General features: G+C 34.4%; 1 protein-coding gene across 1 annotated transcript in view; it reads right to left on the bottom strand.

The window, feature by feature from the left end:
* LNPK (lunapark, ER junction formation factor) overlaps window positions 1-22,578 on the bottom strand; it is a 73,484-nt gene that overhangs the window by 5,320 nt on the left and 45,586 nt on the right. The window contains exons 9-12 of the mRNA XM_081095622.1: window positions 17,578-17,790; window positions 6,364-6,469; window positions 5,091-5,161; window positions 4,124-4,294 (exon numbers count right to left, since the gene is read on the bottom strand). Coding sequence (XP_080951748.1) covers window positions 4,124-4,294; window positions 5,091-5,161; window positions 6,364-6,469; window positions 17,578-17,790 — 561 coding nt within the window. The remainder of the gene's footprint in view (window positions 1-4,123; window positions 4,295-5,090; window positions 5,162-6,363; window positions 6,470-17,577; window positions 17,791-22,578) is intronic.

The raw sequence follows: 22,578 nt of genomic DNA, 5'->3' as shown, positions 1-22,578 counted from the left end.
GACCCCTACGAGAACGGGACCACAGCAGAGTAGGACTAGGACCGTGGCGGGATACTGGAACAGGTGAGCGGGCAGCACCAGGCCAAAGCGGGTGCGAGCAGGGGCCTGATCGCCCTGCAGACGGTGATCAGTGGCGGCAGCGGGGGAGGGCCCAGCCCCCATTGATCGCCCCACAGGAGGGATAATGGAGCAGGTGCGGGGGTGGTGCCAGGCCACAGCAGGGTGCCAGGTGGGGCTGCGAGGCTGGGGGCATGAGCTGGGGCCCGATCTCTGCAGGCCACCCCGAGGGACCCCACCCATGCATGCATTCTCGCACCAGGCCTCTAGTATTCAATACACAATATACTGCTTATATACCATTGGTGAACAAATCCATTAGATGAGTAAGAATGTCATTATTGAGCAATGGTATAAAACTATTTTTTTTTTTGGTGAAGGTATTTTAGAAAAGAGAATCTGCAGGCCAAAAAAATCTCTATGAATAAAAGAAGCATGCAAACTGATACTACAGTTAAATTTACATCTTGAGTAAACTGTACATAATTAAATATATAAGTATAAGCTTTATACTAGTAGATCTAGTAAATATACAGAATTCAACAAAATTTACGTTATCAAATAGTTCAATATCTTAGAGCAGTGGTCGGCAAACTCATTAGTCAACAGAGCCAAGTATCAACAGTACAATGATTGAAATTTCTTTTGAGAGCCGAATTTTTTAAACTTAAACTATACAGGTAGGTACATTGTTAGTAACTTAATTAGGGTACTCCTAAGGCTTAGGAAGAGCCACACTCAAGGGGCCAAAAAGCTGCATATGGCTCGCGAGCCGTAGTTTGCCGACAACGGTCTTAGAGCATCATAACAAACAGTACTACAACAGAATTTTCTCTAGATCAACAGAATCTAACAGTAACAGTATATTGCTTAAAAGAAAGGAAGGGAAGAGCAGAAATCAGGATATCAAAATAAATTTCTACCTTATATAAATTTTACTTGTTATTTTTTATAGTATTGATTAGATGCCATGAGTTTTATTAGCAAGTTATTTCCAGTTGAATAAAAGCTATTTTTTCCTAATATAATTACATAAAATCTAGACAAATACAACTGAGCAATGAAAACAATATTAATATTTTCAAGCATGCTAGCCTAAAACCACTGTACTAGTATATTAACAATGTAAAAACTTCATACTCTCTTACCATATGTAACAAAAAAAAATGCTATGTCAGGTATTTTGGATTGCATATTTTTTAAAAGCAAAACTGATAAACCACTTTAATGTGGCTTAGCAGATTCAAGTATTACTGTACCATCCATTTAATCATAAAAGAAACTGAGGAACCTAAAAGTAATTCATTACTTTGGAATACCATACCCAGGATGCTCTTAGATACAAGGACAATCCATAGTCCTAATTTCTTGTGTTTCTTTAATATTCTATTCCTGAAGCATTTTCTATAGACAATGCTAAAAAAAAAATATCTAGGAATTCAAATGAGCAATTAATGGGAGAAATTTCTTCTAGATCTCCTTCTTTGGTAAAACTTTCCAAGATTTCATGTGTTGTTCTAAAGAGTGGCCCAAAAATTTCAAAAGCCTTGTGCCTCATCCTAAATGCAAAATCTTCCAGTAGCAGAATCTATAGACACAACTTAATTTCAAAGCCTCACATCATAGATTTTTAAGACGGTATCTTCTATTAATTCTAGATTATTCATATAAGTGGTTTTAGAATATTCATTGAAAGAAAATTCAAATGGAAGAAAGTTACCTTCTCATTCCATCTGTAAATTCAATAACCGAATTTCTATAGCTTTTGCTGCTATCAAGGAGCTATTACAATACTTAAAAAATATAAAAATTATAGCAGAAAAGTTGTAGAAATCAGAAATCTAAGCCCACAATTACATTGGCTGTCAGCATAGAGAATAGATGATTGAGATAATATGATCTTAATAGTTCAATTTAATCATAAAGATATGCCTCCGGTGTTCAAAACAAATGCAGCTTCTCTGTTCATCAAAAATAGTTCCAGTCATTTACTAAAGGAATCCAGCTTGAAATTGATAACTGTATATCATAGTGTTGAGATAGGAGTCTTGGAGAAAAGTTCAATCTTCTAGAAAGCCAAAGAAGTAAAGGGTGCTCATAGCCATTTTAATGAATCCAAAGAGAAGAATAAAAGTTACTACTCTAAAGACTATCTTAAACCAAATTCAAGTGTTGCTTTAGTTTCTAGCACTATGAAGTTACTACCAGTGGTTCTCAACCTTCTGGCCCTTTAAATACAGTTCCTCATGTTGTGACGCAACCATAAAATTATTTTCGTTGCTACTTCATAACTGCCATGTTGCTACTGTTATGAATCGTAATGTAAATATGTGATATGCAGGATGGTCTTAGGCGACCCCTGTGAAAGGGTCATTCGACCGCCAAAGGGGTAGCGACCCACACGTTGAGAACCGCTGTCCCTGCCTCAAGTTTTGTCTTCACCTATTAATATTACCTTATTAGGGTTGAATATGAGCCAGTTAGACTTCACTCCAGAGATTTCAGACAGAAAATGAGACATCTGGGGTATTGCTCCTCCTAGATTAGATGAGAAGGAAAGGTATAGCTCGGTGTTGTTTGCTAACTATCTATATTGACCTTAGCAGAAAATATAAAGCATTGGGCTCATTATCAAGATTTTATTTTGTTGGCTGATTTTTCTTTTTCTTTTTGTCCCAACTACTGGCTTTCAAATATTCACTTTAGCTTTCATAAGCAAGGTTACTCATGGAAAGGACTTCAATGTTTCCTCTAGGCATCTTCAGTAAGAAAGTCTTTCATTTTTCAGTTCCAAGAGGGTGCACACTGGTGAGGCAGATGATTTTCATGTAACAGTATGAAGCTCAGAGTATGACTTAAGCAAAAGAAAAAATCTGATATTATGTTTGGAGTTGATGTTGCAGACTTGGAGAAGATGAATGCATTGATTCACTTTTGGAAGTAACAGACCTCTTGTCATGCTTATCTATTCAAATTCCTTTTGGTATTTGTCATTAAGCCCAAAGCCAAGCCTGAGTCAACACATTATTTTATTATTCAAATTTTTTTAAAAAGATAGACAAATTTTCATAATAAACTTCTGGTATATGAAAATTCCCTCTCATATCATTTTTAAAGCAATTTTCCCTTACTCAATGCTTTTATAAAGAAGGAAATAAAATACATGTAAATGATAATTCCTAGAAATTAAAAGGATGAATATTGAATGCTAAATAAACTATGTGAGCTTAACTTCCAATATGGATTTTTTTTCTCTTATCAGCCATAGCACCAAAATATCATGGCCTGTATCATAATTTTAGCAATCTTCAGAATTCAGAGCTGCTTAACAAACAGCTCACCTCATTATTAACAGCAAGAAATAGTTGGCAATTAATAGTCAGCTCTTCCAACTCATCTTTTCCATTTTTTTCATGAAACTTCCTCAAGAATTCCTAAAACAGAATTGCAAGATAAGGCCTAAAATCCAATGAATTCCGATGAACTCTGTTTCTCTAAAATAAGGTTGTTTACATCAAGGCATGTGTCAGCAATGTTAGTCTCATTGATCAAGATAAATTGTTTCAAAGGACTACCAGTCGTATCAACACAGTCATCTAAAGGATGCAAGGATGACTTTCCAATTCCAAGGTTTCCTGCTTGCAATAACTTCTACTAATTCAAGTGGTAAGCATAAACTTATTTCATCAATGTTATTTGCAAATTTTAAAAAACTGTATCTTATAGTTGCTCCATAATTATCATAATCTGCTTCATTTAAATAAATTGGGGAAAAATTATTCCATAAAACATTAGTCAAACCTTCCAACAATTATTAGAAGAGGTCACTCCATAAACAATGTTTGCCTAGCTATTGCTGGATGATGCTTAACAAGTTATAATCTGTATATTTTAAAACTAAAACACATCATACCAATTATACAGGAGGCTACAGTATCAGAGTGATAAGTGATATACACATGCTGCAAAATCTGATAAATCCATTCTTATTTAAAAGCATTAAGCTGTTATTGTTAAATAGTAAACATTATTAAGAGACAAAACTTTTTAATTAACATATTCATACCTTCACTTATCTGGTTCTCTGATGAAATCACACTTCCTGAGGGCAAGGGGCCAACTGAACTTGAGCCTTCCACAGCCTGCCTCTTCTCAAAACTAAACTCTGGCAATCTTGGAGCCTGAGGTCTGGTTTTTCTTGCAGGATTCAAGAAAAAACAGTAGGCACACCGAAAAGCTGCAGAGAATTTTTAAAAAAATAAAACCACAAACCAAAGAAAACTCAAGGACTAGTCAGATAACTCACAAGATTACTTTTGCAAATAGTCAAAGAACTCTTCAAAAGTTATTTTATCCAAAAAAAAAAAGTTATTTTATCCCTAGTGAAATTACATATAGTTTTAGTAATATTACTGCAGGTGTTCTAACCAAAACTAATCTTAAAGTATACTTTCTAATTATTATTAGAATATTAATTTTAAATAGAAAAGATAAGTTATATAGCAGGTTAACTAGTAATAGCAAAACAATATTAATAATGACCTAAGTGTATTATAGAAATTACATTTCTAGTCACCAGAGTCATTAGGTATTTTTAAATCCAGAACCTTGCTCATTTACCCAAGAAAGTGCAGTATATCATATATGAGAAACATAATTAACTTAGTATAAAGATTTTTAATAGTGGCTGCTCATGAGAATCATCTGAGGAGCTTTAAAACCATGCTGATGCCCAGAACCCCACCCCTTATCAATTAAAGCAGACTTTCTGTAGGTGGGCCCTGGGCATCATACTTTTTAAAAGCTATTCAGATGATTCTGGTACATAGTGAAGTTTGAGAACAGCTGGCCTCGTACATTGTTGTGAGAAAAATCTGATTTGTCTTTCCTGCTTTGCTGTGTTCTATAATAAGGACAATATCCTGAAAAATATATACAGAGACAGTACCAAAAATAAAATAACATTATATGGGAACGGGCATAGAATGAAAAATTTGAACGTAAAATATTTAAATCTGCCTAATAATTCTTACCAATGTATTCAAATTCTTCTTTCAAAGCCATGCCATTATGAGAAAAACACTGCTGACATATAAGGGCATACCTATACCAAAAGGAAAAATAGACTAGTTACAAATGCAAACAAAGCCCATGGGAGAGGCTACTTTAGCCAACATAGCTAACTTATATTTTAACATAGCTAAATATGTCATAACAAACTAGATGTTCTTAGTAAACAATAAACAATACTCTTTAAACATAACAGTCAAAATTTCAACCATTTTAAAATATAATTTATGCATCAAATTTTAAAAAAACTAAGCAGCCAGTCAAATAAATACATCTTTCTTTTAAGTTAGCAGAAACATATAACAGAACATTTCAGTGTTTCCTAAAGTACCTTGCTGGGGATGATAGACTCAAAATGTGTAGTCACATAAGATTGGAAAAGATGGAACTTCTTAGAGATTCACAATGAGACGTCTTATAGTAAAGAAATTAATTTTATTTAGTTCAATCCAAAGGTTAATTTCTGTACACCATAATTCCTGTATTTATCCTAGTTACACTTAACATCTTCCTCACTTTCTATTTATAGACTCATTCTGTTCTCTGTGTATGTACTTAACAAAATATTTGGCCCTATTAAATGACATTCTGTTTTGAATAACATGTAATTTATTATGTTAACTTTATCTAGTCCCTTTATTAAATTGATAACATTAACCAATAACCTTATCAAATATCTACTCTATTATCCTAAAAATAATTCTTAAGTCTATACTATGACAATTGCTATATCATAACTCTCTTCCTAAAATTATTTTAAGGATCAAATAAAATAACAATTGAAAGAACATTCTGAAAACTGTAAGTGCCAAATACATACAAATTGTCCTCATTGTTATTAAAATTATCACTATCGCCAAGTCTAGTACTGACATCTATAAAATTCTATTTCTTATAACCTATCAAGTTTTCACTATTTGTATTTTAAGTTTTAGTGAACAGAATCAATTTCTCTAAAAATAACTGTAGAGTAGAATTATAATATAGTAGGGCTGCAATGTATATATATATTTTTCAGTATTTTACCTCCATACTTTATCCAAACTCCTACTGAAAAAAACAACAACTGAATGCATACTCCTTTGCAGGGCTATAAAATATTCCATTATGTTTTAAAATAAAGAAACAGGAGCCACAAAACTACAGAAATCTAGTACATGCACACACAACATACACAACATGACCAATAAATGTTTTCTTCATTTTCTTTTTTTTTGCCACCTTAGTAAACATTACCTGTTTTGTGGACCATCACCAACTAAATATTCAACAACTCTATCCAAAGCACTTCGTTCTCGAGGGAGAATGGGTCTAGCTAAAGGTGGACCCGGAGGATGAAGACCTAGTATATAAATAAACACATAAAAATTATATGTATAAAACACATAAATTTTAATTCAGTTTACCAAGAACTACCTATGCTTTTCAGAATTTAAATTTTAACAAAACAAAATAACATTGAATATTATAAACCTCTGTAAAGCATTCAACATACATAATCTATGAAGACATGAAATGATGTTAGGTTCTGTACAAACTAATTTTTAAAATGGCCAGACTCTTAAAAGTGTATGTAATAATAAATTATGGAATTCCACTTTGGACCATAATAGCTCCAGGGGGTCACATTTACCTTCCCAACTAAAATACTGTGCAAAATATATGATGCAACAGTTTTAAAGACACTGGATATCAGGCAATGTAGGATAAAGATTTCTGACAGACAAAAAGCAAATAAGATGAGCCCTACAACTGCCCCAACTTGTTGTCTAGAAAGAATTTCCAGGCAACAACTCAGGGAGGGTAATCCCAGGTGAAGTCTCCCTGAGATGAGGAGATAAAGTTGGAACTCTGGGGAAGCCAAAGCAGCTTGAGTTCACAGGAAAGAGTAGAAGAGAATGCACAGAGCCAAGATCTACAGACTATTCAAGAGAGTACTGATTGGCACATGCATATGAGGAAACTACCTGAGGACAGAGAAAACTGCTCCGAAGTATTTAAAGGTAACAGTAACTCACTCGGAGCCAAAAATGTTGCATGTTTCAACCAGTCAGAGTGGAAAACTTCATAACTCACAGGTCACTGATCAAGTATTCAGAGGAGTTTTGTATAGGAATATAGAAATATCCCACAACCAAGCAAGCAGAAAAATGCAACCCATCATGAGAAAAATCAATCAAAAATGACCTTGAAATGACAGAGATAATAGGATGCATAGACAAATATGTTTAAACAGTTATGACTACATTCCATATGCTTGAGAATCTAGAGGAGCCATTCAATGTTAAGTAGAGGCACGGAAAAAATTTAAAAGACCCAAAATGAACTTCTGCAGATGAAAACTACAATGTCTAGGATGAAAAATCCAGACATGGGATGAATAACAGTTTGCACATTATAGAAAAAAAAATAGTAATTATAAAGATATAGCAATTGAAACCATACAAAACACAGACTAAAAATATTTTTAAATGAAAAAATCATCAGTAAAAAGGACACATATGTAATACCCTTTGTAATACCTTAAGCAATAAAAATAAATAAATAAATAAATAGGAAAAAAAAATCATCAGTGAGCTATAGAACCTCAAGCAGTCTACTCTAACATACATATAATTGGAGTCCAGAAGAAGAGGAAAAGGGAAAAGAAAGTAATATTTGAATAAATAATGCACCCAAATTTTCCAACTTTGATGAAAACTATAAACCCATAGATACAAAAATATCAACAAACCTTAAGCACAAGAAGCATAATTTTGCAACAGGACACAATATATTCAAATTGTTTAAAACTAGTGATAAAGAGAACACCTTAAAAGCAGTCAGAAAAAGATACATTATGTACAGAGAAACAGAGATAGGAATGACAGCACATTTCTTATCAGAAAAATAAGCAAGCCAGAAGACAATGAAACAATATGTTAGAAATTCTGAGGAAAGCCGAAACCGGTTTGGCTCAGTGGATAGAGCGTCGGACTGTGGACTGAAAGGTCCCAGGTTCGATTCCGGTCAAGGGCATGTACCTGGGTTGCGGGCACATCCCCAGTAGAGATATGCAGGAAGCAGCTGATCGATGTTTCTCTCTCATTGATGTTTCTAACTCTCTATCTCTCTCCCGTCCTCTCTGTAAAAAATCAATAAAATATATTTTAAAAAAAGAAAAGAAAAATTCTGAGGAAAAACTATCAAATTAAAATTCCATATTAGTGAAAAAAGTCTTTTAAAAATGAAGGCAAAGATGAAGACTTTTTCAGGCATACAAACTGAAAAAATTCATCACTAGAACAATTTCATTACAAGAAATGTTAAAAGAAGTCCTTCAAGCAGAAGGAAAATGACACCAGATGAAAAACTGGATCTAAAGAAAAGAGGAGTACCAGAAATGGTTACCATGTGGGTAAAAATACAAAACAACTACTTTTAAATCTTTTAAAAGATAATTGATGGTATAAAAAAAAAATTAATTTTTTAAAAATATGTTTTTATTGATCTCAGAGAGAGGAAGCAAGAGAAAGGAGATAGAAACATCGATGAGAGAGGAACATTAATTGGCTGCCTCCTGCAAGCCTCCCTACCAAGAAAGGAACAGTGACCTCCTAGTCAATGCTCAACCACTGAGCCATACCAGCAGGGCAGGAAAAAAATAATTTGTTGTGGGATTTATAACATATGTAGAAACGAAATGCATGACAACAACAGCACAAAGGCTAGAAAAGGAAAAATGTAAGTATACTGTTGTTAGAGTCTTAAACTATATATGAACTGGTACCCTATCATGTGTAGATAAATTTTGATAAATCAAAGATATATACTGTAAAACCCAAAACATCTCATCGATGTTTCTCTCTCTCTCTCTCTCCCTCCCTCTAGCTTCCTCTTTCTGAGATCAATAAAAACTTATTTTTAAAAAATTAATTTTTTCCTTTATACCATCAATTATCTTTTTACCCATATGATAATAATCATTTCTGGTACTCCTCTTTTTTTGGATCCAGCTTTTCATCTGGTGTCATTTTCCTTCTGCTTGAAGGACTTCTTTTAACATTTCTTGTAATGAAATTGTTCTAGTGATGAATTTTTTCAGTTTGTATGTCTGAAAAAGTCTTCATCTATGCCTTTATTTTTAAAAAAATTTTTTCACTAATATGGAATTCTACTACTAAAATTACACATAAAAGCAATATAGCTAATCAGGCAACAAAATGTATAAAATGGAATCATAATAAAAAATAATCCAGCCCAACTAGTGTGGCTCAGTGGTTGAATGTGGACCTATGAACCAGGAGGTCAGGGTTCAATTCCCAGTCAGGGCACATGCCCAGGTTGAGAGCTCGGTCCCTAGTAGGGGGTGTGCAGAAAGCAGCTGATCAATGATTCTTTCTCATCATTGATGTTTCTATCTCTCTCTCCCTCTCCCTTTCTCTCTGAAATCAATAAAATAAAATTAATTTTTAAAAATATTAATAATCCAAAAGAAGGCAGAACATAAGAAAGTTCGCAGAACGGATAGGACAAATTGGGGGGGAGGGGGGAATAGCACAATAGAACATTTAACTCAAACCTATACATACCAATTATTATATTAAATGTATTTGGCCTGAACATCCTCATTCTGAGGCAATGATTGACAAAATGAACAAGAAAGCAAGGACCAACATAAGCTACTTACAAAAAAAAGACATTTTATATATAAAGACAAAATAAGTTAAAAGTAAATGATAGAAAAACATACATTTACACACACACATATATTAACACCAATAAAAAAATCTATAGTAGCTGTATTAATATCAAGCACAGTAGATTTTTGAACAAAGAATATTCTCAGGGATAAAATAAAAGAGTAATTTCATAATCACAAAAAAGTCAATTCATCAAGTGGGCATAGCAATCCTAAATATATATGTGCATCATAACAGAGCTTTAAAACACATAAAGCAAAAATTATAGAACTATGAAAAGAAATAAATACACAATTATAGTTGGAGATTTCAACAGCCTTCTCTCAATAGCTGGCAGGTCAGCAAATCATTTAGTGTTGATAAAGAACAACATTAGCTGAAACCGGTTTGGCTCAGTGGATAGAGAGTCGGCCTGTGGACTGAAAGGTCCCAGGTTCGATTCCGGTCAAGGGCATGTACCTGGGTTGCGGGCATATCCCCAGTAGGAGATGTGCAGGAGGCAGCTAATCGATGTTTCTCTCTCATCGATGTTTCTAACTCTCTATCTCTCTCCCTTCCTCTCTGTAAAAAATCCATAAAATATATTTTAAAAAAAGAACATTATCTACTACCAACTTGACCTAGTTGACATTTATAGCCACTCTACCCAACAGAAACAGCATATAGTCATTAATTGCTTAATGATGGGGATATGTTCTGAAAAATGCATCATTAGGCAATTTCATCGTTGTGCAAATATCAAATTTGTACTTATACAAACCTAGACAGTATATAACCTATTATATACCTAAGCCATATGGTATAATACTGCCTATTGATCCCAGGTTACAAACCTGTACAGCACATTACTGTACTGGACACCGTAAGTGATTACAACACAACTAGAGATCTGGTGTACAAAATTCATGCACGGTTGGGGGGGTGGTCCCTCAGCCCGGCCTGCATCCTCTCACAATCCGGGACCCCTAAACCAGCAGTCGGACATCCGGGATACTGCATGGACCAATGACCACACTTTTCATCCAGGTGAAAGGCATCTTGCTATTGTACGGGCAGCTACATTTTTTTGCCCTGATTATGAAAAGTAGTACATAACATGATCCTTCTGAGGCAGTAGTACCATTTTCCTCATCTTATGGGTGGAAAAACTGAAGCAGAGAGAAGTTAAGTAATAGGCTTTGTCACACAGTTACAAGTGGCAGAATCAGGGCTGACCACAAAATGTGCAAGCCAGAGTCCATGCATGTCATCACTGCATCATCCTGTTTTTTCAGTTAGAGTAGCCTTGCCAGGTTTTAATTTTTAAATCTAAGAAACTGTTCCCAATATATAGGATAGGGTCCCTAGGCCTGGCTGGCAATCAGAGCCATCTGTGGGGCAACCGGCAGGAGGGACGATTGGGGGGCCCCCACTGGTACCCGCCATGGCTGGTGGCCTGGCACCATCTGCTGGCCAGCCCCGCCCCCCCATCACCACATCTGGTCGTCTCCCTCTGTGGGGGAGGGGAAGATGCTCAACACAGTGCATTCGATCAATTTGCATATTAGGGTTTTATTATATAGGATGTTATCTGTGTATCCAAACACAGAAAGATTAAAAATGGTACACTTGTATAGGGCACTTACCATGAATGGAGCTTGCAGAACTGGAAGTTGCTCTGGGTGAGTCAGTGAGTAAATGGTAAGTGAATGTGAAGGCCCAAGACAGAGATGGCGAACCTATGACACGTGTGTCAGAGAGGTGACACGAGAACTCATTTTTTTGGTTGATTTTTCTTTGTTAAATGGCATTTAAATATATAAAATAAATATCAAAAATATAAATGTTTGTTTTACTATGGCTGCAAATATCAAAAAATTTCTATATGTGACACGGCACCAGAGTTAAGTTAGGGTTTTTCAAAATGCCGACACGCGGAGCTCAAAAGGTTCGCCATCACTGGGCTAAGATATTGCTACACACTACTATAGGCTTTATAAATAATGTTCCACAAGCCCTCCCCCTGCTTTCTTCCAACAGGGTCAGAAATAGACCACTGAAGCTGTCAATGTTTCTCCATCAACAGGGATATGGGCTGCACTAATTAGAAACATTGAAGAGAAACTGTCTAGATAAGGCATAGATCAGCATAGTAGTGACTGTTAGGAGGGAGTGAAAGGTGGCCTGAGATTCAGTAAAGAAAGAAATCAGATGAATATATAAATGAACATAAAGGATTGTCCTGGCAATGTTGTTTTTGGCTACCTGTTGGAGTAGTAGTCAGATTAAGAAACTTTGTGGTATTCATGAAAAAACAGTGTTTAACGTGGAGAGGGTGCAGAATTGAGGAAATACCTTTACTTTGGAAATATGTTTTGGTTCCATTGACCCTGTCTGGCACAAAAGGCTCTCTCTGGCATTGAACTGAAAATAGAGCCTGAAAATATTTGCAAAGTTCAGGGACAGGCTGGCTCCACACTACTACAGAAAGCTTTTACTAAAGTGGCAGCAGCACTTAATACTTTTTAAGGTAGCACCTGTGGACCTGTGTCCTTGTACAGGATCTTAGTTCTTCAACTAAGAATTTATAGCAATGTTCTCTGAACACCATCAGCTAGATCTGGGAGGGCTGTAGTGCCCTCTGAATGTAGAGTGCTGGGGGAAACAGCTCCTCTGTGCTGATACAGGTGAGTGGCTCAGTGGTTGGGATATAATCTATACACTCAAAATTGAGGTTCTGAGAGTGAAAGGGAATCTATTGCTAAGCCAAACAGATATTGTTTCTGTCCAACAAAAAAATTCCTCCTGAACCACATATCCTTCCATTTCTTACAGGAAATTCATCTCCATTAAAATCTTATGGGACCACCATCATATGTATATGAGGTCCATCACTCACCAAAACACCATATGTGGCACATGACTATATATTCTTCTCAAGTAGGAAAAAAAAGCATTTACCAAAACAGATGATATTCAAAGACATAAGACAAATCTCAATACATTTAAGAAGATTCAAATAATACAAAGTATGTTTTCTGGCCATAACTGATTTAAATTAAAAATAAGCAAAAAAAAAAATCTCCAAGTATTTGGAGATGAAATAATATCCATGAAATAATTCAGGGTTCAAAGGGAAATTAGAAAGTATTTTTAAATAAATAAAACACTTTAAAACATCAAATTATGATATGCAGCTAAGCAGTACTTAGAGAAAATGTTATAACACTAAATACCTATAACACTAACCACTTACAAAAGAAGATAAGATAGGTCTAAAATCCATGAATTCAGCTTCCATCTTAAGAAACTAAAAACGAAAAGCAAATAAAATCCAATGTGAACAGAATAAAAGAAATAATAAAGATTAGAGAGAAAACAAATAAATTGGAAAATACAAGAATAATATAGAAAAGCTAGTTGTTTGAGAAGATCAATAAAACTGGTAAACTTCTAGCCAGACTTACCAGAAAAAGAAAGAGGGAAAATACAAAATACCAATATCGGGAATAAGAGAAATGACACAAATCCAAATTGTAAAGATATTACAAATATAATAAGGGTATATTATGAATAGCATTATGCCAAATAATTTTATAAGTTGGATGACATAGATTGATTGAAAGACTACGAAGTTACCACAACTTGCTCAACAAGAAATAGATAACAATTCAATTTGCTAAAATTTTGTTAAGAACTTTTACATCGCCGAAACCGGTTTGGCTCAGTGGATAGAGCGTCAGCCTGCGGACTGAAGGGTCCCGGGTTCGATTTCGGTCAGGGGCATGTGCCTGGGTTGCGGGCACATCCCCAGTAGGAGATGTACAGGAGGCAGCTGATCGATATTTCTCTCTCATCGATGTTTCTAACTCTCTCTCTCCCTTCCTCTCTGTAAAAAATCAATAAAATATATTTTAAAAAAATTAAAAAAAAGAATTTTTACATCTATGTTCGTAAGGGATATCAGTCTGTCATTTTTCTTTAAAAAAAAATTTTTTTTAATTAAAAAAAAACTCTCCTACAAATAAAACACCAGGCCAAGATGTTTCAACCTATAAATTCTACCAAACATTTAAGAAATAAATGATATCAATTATATACAAACTTGTCCATAAACTGAAAGAAATACTTACTACTCAAAGAAGGCCAGCATTCCACTGACAGAAGAAAAAAAAATACTATTAACTGATATTCCAAATGTAAATATTTTTAACAAAAATTTCGCACACTATACTCAACAATATATGTGCGCATGTGTGTATAAAATAAAACATCATGGCCAAATGAGATTTATCCCAAGAAAGCAAGGTCATTTAACATTAAAAAATTAATGTATTTCACTAAATGAAGATATTTTTAAAAAATAAAATAAAACCCCATGTAAGCATCTCAATTGATGCCGAAAAAATTCATAATCCATTACTAATAAAAACCTTCAGCTAACTAGGAATAGAAAGGTACTCCTCAACCTGATAAACTCTATCTACAAAAAACAAATGATAGCTAATATCATGCTTTCCTCCTAAGATCAGCAATAAGGCAAGGATGTCTATTCTCACCACTTCTATTCAGCATTTTACTAATAAAGGTTTAGTGAGTGTAATAAGGCAAGAAAAAGAAATAAAAGAAATCAAGTAGAAAGGAAGAAGTAGTACTGTATTCACAATTTGATAGTCTATGTAGAAAATACTATGGAATCTATAAAAAAGCTATTGAGATGAGTTTAGCAAGATTATAGAATATAAAATTAATATACAAAAATCAATTGCATTTCTATATATATTAAAATGAACTGGACATAGTTTTTAAAAATATAATTTATAATTTGATCAAAAATATAAAATAGATGTACTAGTACATTTAGCAAAAATGTGCGAAACCTATATACTGATCATTATAAAACATTGCTGAGAAAAACTAAACATCTAAATAAATAGAAAAATATATTATGTTCGTGTAATAAATTAGGTAATATCAGAAGAGAGGAATGGAGAGTGGGGAGTGGAAGAATAACCTAGAATTTAGTTAATGATTTATTTATATCACATAAAAATAATAACAAGAATAGAGTTACACAAACTATGAATTGTTACTCCACAATCTCTCAAAAGTGAAAGAGAATTGTCTACAGGAAATACTCTGAACGAAAAGACAACACAGAAGAAGCACTGAGAAGGAAGTGGGAGGATAAAGATGTGATGTCTGCCTTTGTAAAACAAGGCAGGATGAACATAAGAGTAATATGAGCAGCAATGGAGATTTACAGGGAGACCCCACAGAAGCTTTTAAAACAAAATGAGGCCTTGTTGGAACAAGCCTTGCCACACAAGGATACAAGGTTTACAAATTGTCTATGACAAAAACTTTAAAGCAGTTAAGATAGGCTTAAGGTAGGAATATTATATTAATACTTTAAAGAATAAGAGATTTGCTTTGTAAATAATCACAAACCTAAAAACTATTACCAACTTAAAAATAAGCAAAAGATACCAAAATTATAGCTATTAGTAAATAAAATTTAGGTTCTAGAAAAAGTAATTAGTATTACAAATCAAGTACATTTTTCTGGTTTTATCAGGTAACTTATCTGTTTACTTGTACTAACAACATTCAATCATTATCATAACAAAATAAACATTAATGCAGACAGTAAGTGTTAACTCATAAAATTTTCAACTTGAATAAGCATGCCAAATGAGATTCAGAAAGCATTTAAGCCAACTTAACTTTTGCTGGAATATTTTACTTCTACCTGTTTAAAATGAAAATGTCCATAATGGAATCTGAATACATAAAATAACAGATTTCATAAAAATATCTTAAAATCCTTACATACTTAGTAACTTTTAAAATAATGCATATTCATCTTCATACTGTTAAGGATTTACAGTAATTAATACAAACATCAAGTGCAATCATTGTAGGAATACTGGTCATTTTTACATAGCTTGGCAAATTATCAAGTACCTGCTGCTTATTAATTTTCAAACATATGGGTGCCCTGTGGTAATACACATTAAATTGATTCTCTTCCACAAATATGGCATAATGAAAAAATGAATTATTAATCTTCTCTATAAGAAATCACTTAACTCATTCATATTTTTGGCAATGTACAACTTAAAGACAGTCTTTTACACAGAAACTAATTTAAAACTTTGGTAAAATGTTATATTGACATGATCATGAAATTTAGGCCATTATTCCTTCTAACCCTATTCTGAAATGTGCAATACAGTCTTTACTTTATGTAAGTTGCTAAACTTGTATTTCTTTAAAACTAATTAGATACACAACTGTATATAATACATGCATTCTCACCAAAACAGTACTTCATTAAACAACTAAGAACTTTAAACATCATGGGTATCTCAAATCAGTCAGATAACAATTGAAAGATAAATAATTTTCAATCAATTTCATTTTTCTCAATTTCACAAAATACATGGCTACCTTAAGGAACATCATTGTATGTCAAGTTTAAAAGTATTTTTTCAATAACTGTTTTTGAAAAATATGATTTGTATATATTTCATTTACAGCCAGATTTCTTAATGTTTATAAATTAACAGTTTTCTAGTTTTCTAAAATGTAATGCTGCTTTTTTTGAAGGAAAAGCAGGAAAAACAATCTACTGTAATATTAACATTTAGATTGGTTATTGATTTTATTACATAAGTGTCTTGAATATCTGATATCAACTACTGACTAGCCTCAAAATCATTATAAATTATATTAGTAATTAGTCATAAAAATATCAACATAATCTAAATTAGAATTAAATATCCTAAAATAGTATAATTTATAATCAGAGTCAAGAACCTGACATGGAATCTACATAAAATAATGTGATTTGCTAAAACAATGAACTTCCAAGTCCCAATCACACCCAAAAGATAATTGCAGGGTAACGTAATATATTACACTCCAAAAATGGGATCTTCCCTAGTGTTCCTCCACACTAAAAAAGGAGAATCTGCCCGATCAGTGTGGCTCAGTGGTTGAGCGTCGACCTATGAAACCGGGGGTCAGGGTTCAATTCCCGTCAGAACACATGCCAGCTTGCAGTCTTATTCCCCAGTAGAGGGTGTGCAGAAGGCAGCCGATCGTTGATTCTCTCTCAACATTGATGTTTCTATCTCTCTCTCTCCCTCTCCCTTCATCTCTGAATCAATAAAAACATATTTTTTTTTTAAAAAAAGAGAGAATCCAAAGGAATGAAATAATAGTAAAGAAAATATGCTAATTTAAATGGACTTTATGCTAAAGTATCTGTCACAAAATACTAAGATTCTTTGCCTTAAAAAAAGAATACTTTAATACCAGTCCATATTAACGACAGTAGTACTGTACACCACAATAAAGGAATATTCTTCCTGAAATATGTTAATTGTCCTGTTTAAAAATATATGTGAAGGGTGTAGCAAAAAGCATAAATATATTCCAAAAGTGTTCTCTTCTATCCCCATGTTAAATAAATCTGGAGCCATTCTAAAGGTGAATATAAAAAGATATGCTATACTATTGACTACAAATACTACAAAGTTTTATCGCCATTTAAACAAAGAAGCCATAACAGTTAAATGAGCTCAAGAAATAGGTTTCAGTATCACAAGGTGCCAGCTGTAAAGAGTTATGGCTAATTGAATATGGAACTCCTGCTTAATCAGATAACTGCCTTGCTATTTCCAAATGAAATGCCATTTCCATACTGTCTGAAAATGGCCCGTTTTATTGGTAACCAGAGAAAACAATATAAACTGTAAATAACATTTAGTGCTCTGTTTACCCATTCCAGGCACAGAAGTAGCAGGGGATCCAAGACGTCTTGGTAACACATTTGACGATAAGGCTGGAGTAGCAGTTCTTTCTGGGGGCCCACCAGGGGCTGAAGTGTCCTTTGTTGGACCAGGAGATACTGGAACTTGTGGAGGAGGGCCCTGGCTAGACCTTACTGGTGTTGGAGAAAGGTTTCTTTGAGCTGCAGTTCGCTGACGAATCTCTAAGAAAAAGAATAAAAAGTACAAATTACATTTAATATCCAATATACCACATTAGCCAATACCACATTATTTACATTTAATTTAATTTTGTGACACCAAAAGGCATTTATAGGGCTAAAACTGCTTGTAATAAGAAATCTATAAAATGTAACATTGAAAACTGACTATAACAGAGTACTCTATTTCTGAACCTACAAGTCAACTGCATATATTTACACAATAAACCTTGATCTCAATCCATCCACTGATATCACTTTTCAAAATAAATTCAAATAAAATAAAATCATCACCCAATTTGTCGTGTCTTTTACGGTAACCCTTCCTAATTTATAATAAAGAAAAGAAAGTTTACCAGAATTTAGTGAAAATTGCAGGTTTTTCAAGATAAAAACAATGGTAACTCTAAAAAATGAGTGAATAAGTATATTCTGGAATTATCAAATAATTTATGAGGTAATTAATCTAAGTAGTCATAGAAATGTAGCAAAAGTATTCTTTACTATTAGGTACCATGCGTATTCTCCTTTACACTACTGCTATTTTCTTAGTATACTACTTTCTTTTTGCCAATACATTCAATAAAAGAAAACTTCCTATTCAGCATAAATAATGTATCACCATAAATAAATCTTATATTTAGTTGCAGAAATTAAAAGATTGTCTGTAACAGGGTTGGCAAATGTGCCATATCCAGGCTGCTGCTTCTTTTTGTAGTTTTACTAAAATACAATAATGCTCTTTTGTTTACAGATTGTCAGTAGCTGCTTTAAAAGAGCTGAGTAGTTGCAACAGAGACCATACAGCTCTCAAAGCCAACCTATCCTATCTAATAATAGACAAACAGAGTAATTGACCGTACCTTCGCTATGCTTCCCGTTGGCTAATCAGCGAGATATGCAAATTAACTGCCAACAAAGATGGTGCCAATATGTAGCGTGAAGTGGCTGAGCGAAGACTGAAGGCGGGTTCGGCCAGAGCAGCGAAGGCTTTGAAGGCGGCTCTGGCCAAGCAATGATCAAAGCGGCTCCAGCTGGAGCAGCGAAGGCTTTGAAAACGGCTCTGGCCGGAGCGAAGGCCTGGGTCCCTGGTGCCGAAGGAAAACCGGTGCAGGCAACCAGGGGAAGGGAAGACCTATTGCACGAATCCTTTCGTGCAACAGGCCTCTAGTCCTATATAATAAAAGGCTAATATACAAATCGACCGAACCGTGGAACAACTGGTTGCTATGACTACAAGGGGCAGACGCTCAATGCAGGAGCTGCCCCCTGGTGGTCAGTGTGCTCCCACAGGGGGAGTGCCACTCAGCCAGAAGCCAGGATCATGGCTGGCAAGCGCAGCAGTGGTGGTGGGAGCCTCTTCCACCTCCGTGGCCGCGCTAAGGATGTCCGACTGGAGTGGGCCTAAGCCATCATTTGGACATCCCCCAAGGGCTCCTGGACTGCGAGAGGGCGCAGGCCAGGCTGAGGGGACTCCCCACCCCGCTGAGTGCACGAATTTCATGCACTGGGTCTCTAGTTTATTATATTTACTATCTGGCCCTTTACAGAAAGTTTTATGATGTGCTTCCTCTGAATGTGCATTTACCCTGTGAAAATTATCCAAAGCATATTTTTAATATCACTCTGCGCTACTATAAGGTGAGGTTTATAACTAACTTGTAAGCAAAGAACACCATGTCTAACATTCCATAAAAGAGACTTAGCATAATAGTTTCAAAATTTAAATTTAAGCAGACAAAGGGGGGTAAATGATATACAAGAGTCAGGAAAGGGAGAAAATAGTATCATTTTCAAAGGCAAAGCAGGTAATAAAGACAGTATAGTGATTACTAGAGAGAAAAGGGGGTTAGGAAGGTAAAAGAAGGTATAGGGGGATAAATGTTGAGGGAAGGAGACTGGACTTTGGGTGGTAAACACACAATACAATATGTAGATGATATATTATAGAATTGTACAACTGAAACCTATATAATTTTATTAACCTATGTCATCCTAATAAGAGTTACAATATCAATAGTTAAAAATCGCTAGTGATACAATCTAAATCTACACTTGGTAAAGTGTTATGAAATATTCTGGTAAGTCTTGATTTAAAATATCTAAGATTTGCCCTGGTCAGTATGGCTCAGTTGGTTGAAATGTCGTCCCATACACCAAAATGTGGCGGGCTCAATTCCTGGTCAGGGCACATACTCAGGTTGCAAGTTCAATCCCGGTTGGGATGCGTGCAAGAGGCAGCCAAGTGATGTTTCTCTCTCACACTGATGTTTCTCTCTCCTCTCTCTCTCAAATCAATTTTAAAAAATAAAATATCTAAGATTTCTCAACTTTTAGCCACTTGCCATTCACAAATGCCTTGTGTTATTACTATGCCAAAGTTTCCAGTACTCAACAAAGTAGTCATATGGTTATATTAAATATTTCCTGCATTGAAATATAAAGTAGCATCCCCCAAAAGATTTACCTAGCATTCCACCTCAATCTGGTATAGTATCATAACAGGTATTCCATAAGGTCAATTCTACATTGGAGGATGTTTTAACATCCTTATCAATGACCAATCACGGATTCAATAAAAATCACACTCACTGAATATGAGGACAAATTTTTAAAATTATAATAAAACAAATCAAAATAAGATTTTAAACTACTATAGTATGATACAAAAGAAAGGTTTAAAATAATGATGAACAGTTCATCATTATTTTACATCATCTACATATTGTATTGTGTGTTCACCACCCAAAGTCCAGTCTCCTTCCCTCAACTAACAGGATAGTTGCTAAAGCATAAACTCTGGGATCAAACTGTTTTAATTTAAATTTTAGCTCCACCCCATTTATTAGATGTGCATGCAGCCTTTTCCAAGCTGATAGCATCTCTCAGTACAGCTTCCTCATAATGAGAATATTTACCTCTTATAGTTTTTGTAAAGATTAAATAAATCAATGCAAAGAACTTAGCCACAGCACAGAAAATTATTTAATAAGCAATAACTAATAGAAGTAGTATACATCTAAAAGTTCCAGAGATTACAATAAATCAATAGTTAAGCAATCTACAATTTCTAAATCAATTAAAATAAAATAGATTAATTTTCAAATTAAATGTTTTCCTAAAGTTATTGTGAACATATTTAAAGTGCAAATTCATAACTTATGTAAAAACTTAAATCTATAACCCTAGCTTAGTATTAAATAATTCTTGAGATAAATGTGCTATAATACAAATAATTACCTCTCAATTTCATCAAATTTTTAAATACTACTTCTTTACATACTGATAAAAAAATTCTGCATTTGTTTTGGTATCAAGCTGTAGTAGGAAGAACACTATATAATATTTAGGAGGCATGATTTTTCATCCTAGCTGAAATCACCTGTGAACTAAAAAGTCTTTTATGCACTCTGGGTTTCATATTTCTTTAAATAGTGTTGGCAAATCTACAAACACAATCCTCATATTTTCCTTAGTATTGGCCAAAGACTTTCTGAATTTTTGTGTGCAGTTCTTAGCCTCAAAAACAAACAAATAAAAAAACCCCCACAAAACTTAGTGAATTTTAGTAATGAGAAAAAACTTTAAGCCTATGAGTTATTCACATGCATATGGAAACTTAAACCTAGTGTGAATTTGGCTCTTTATAAATATGAGATGTATTTAAATGGGGTATGGGGGTTTATCTTCAGGAGAGTTTCTATTTTTCAATTTATATAAATTCAAGTTTCATTGTTTAAATTTATATACATACTAGAGGCCTGATGCGTGAAATTCGTGCAAGAGTAGGCCTTCCCTTCCCCAGCTGCTGGCACCAGCTTCCCTCTGGCACCCGGAACCGGGGCTTCCCTCGCAGCCCCAACTTCCACCAGAAGGTCGTCCGGAAGGACATCCAGTCTAATTAGCATATTACGCTTTTATTATTATAGAAGATAGCCCTAGTTAGTTTGGCCCAGTGAATACAGCGTCGGCCATGGACTGAAGCGTCCTGAGTTGGGTTCTGATCAAGGGCACCTAACTTGGTTGCAGCCTAGATCCCCAGGCCCTGGTCAGGGTGTGTTCAGAGGCAACCAATCCATGTGAGACACATCGGTATTTCTCTCTGTGTCTCTCCCCCTCTCTTCCACTCTCTCTAAAAATCAATGGAAAAATATCCTCAGGTGAGGATTGACAAAAATAAATAAATAAATAAATGGGTAGGTAGGCAGATTAAATAAACAAATAAATAAATAAATGTATATACATATAATTCCTTTAAATAACCAATAATAAAGAACATGCATATGACATCTCTTCCTTTTACTTTCAAATTTTTCTAAAGTCTACATTCACTATATCATCTTCAAATCCTATTCATACCGAGATCCTTTAAATACAGCTTCTACCCTACTTCTCTACTGAAATTATTTTCTCAATAGGTTGATGGCTTTTTATTAACAGAAATGACTCCAACATCTTCCTTCCCATAGAGGCAAAGCTTTTTGAAAAAAGAAAAACTTCCCTAACATTTCACTCCTCAACACAACACAATCGGATTTTTGTGCTCCTTCATAACTTCCACAGTATCACCCACCACTGAAAGGACCATTGTTTTGGTCATATTGCCATTATTGTCATTAGCGTAACTGCTCTTCATCGATCCCTATTATCTGCTAGGTACTATACCAGGTGCTTTATGTGAGTTTACTAATCTATGTAGTATTTATATAATATTATGCACTAGTTAATTCTTTGAGATAGTACCTATCCTCAGTTTTCAAATGAAACCAAAGCTCAGAAACTAAGTAACTT

The sequence above is a fragment of the Myotis nattereri genome (assembly GCF_964212035.1).
Source record: "Myotis nattereri genome assembly, chromosome: 7".
NCBI lineage: Eukaryota > Metazoa > Chordata > Mammalia > Chiroptera > Vespertilionidae > Myotis > Myotis nattereri.
The sequence above is the reverse complement of the archived record's forward strand: the minus strand, read 5'-3'. Positions and strand labels throughout refer to the sequence as shown.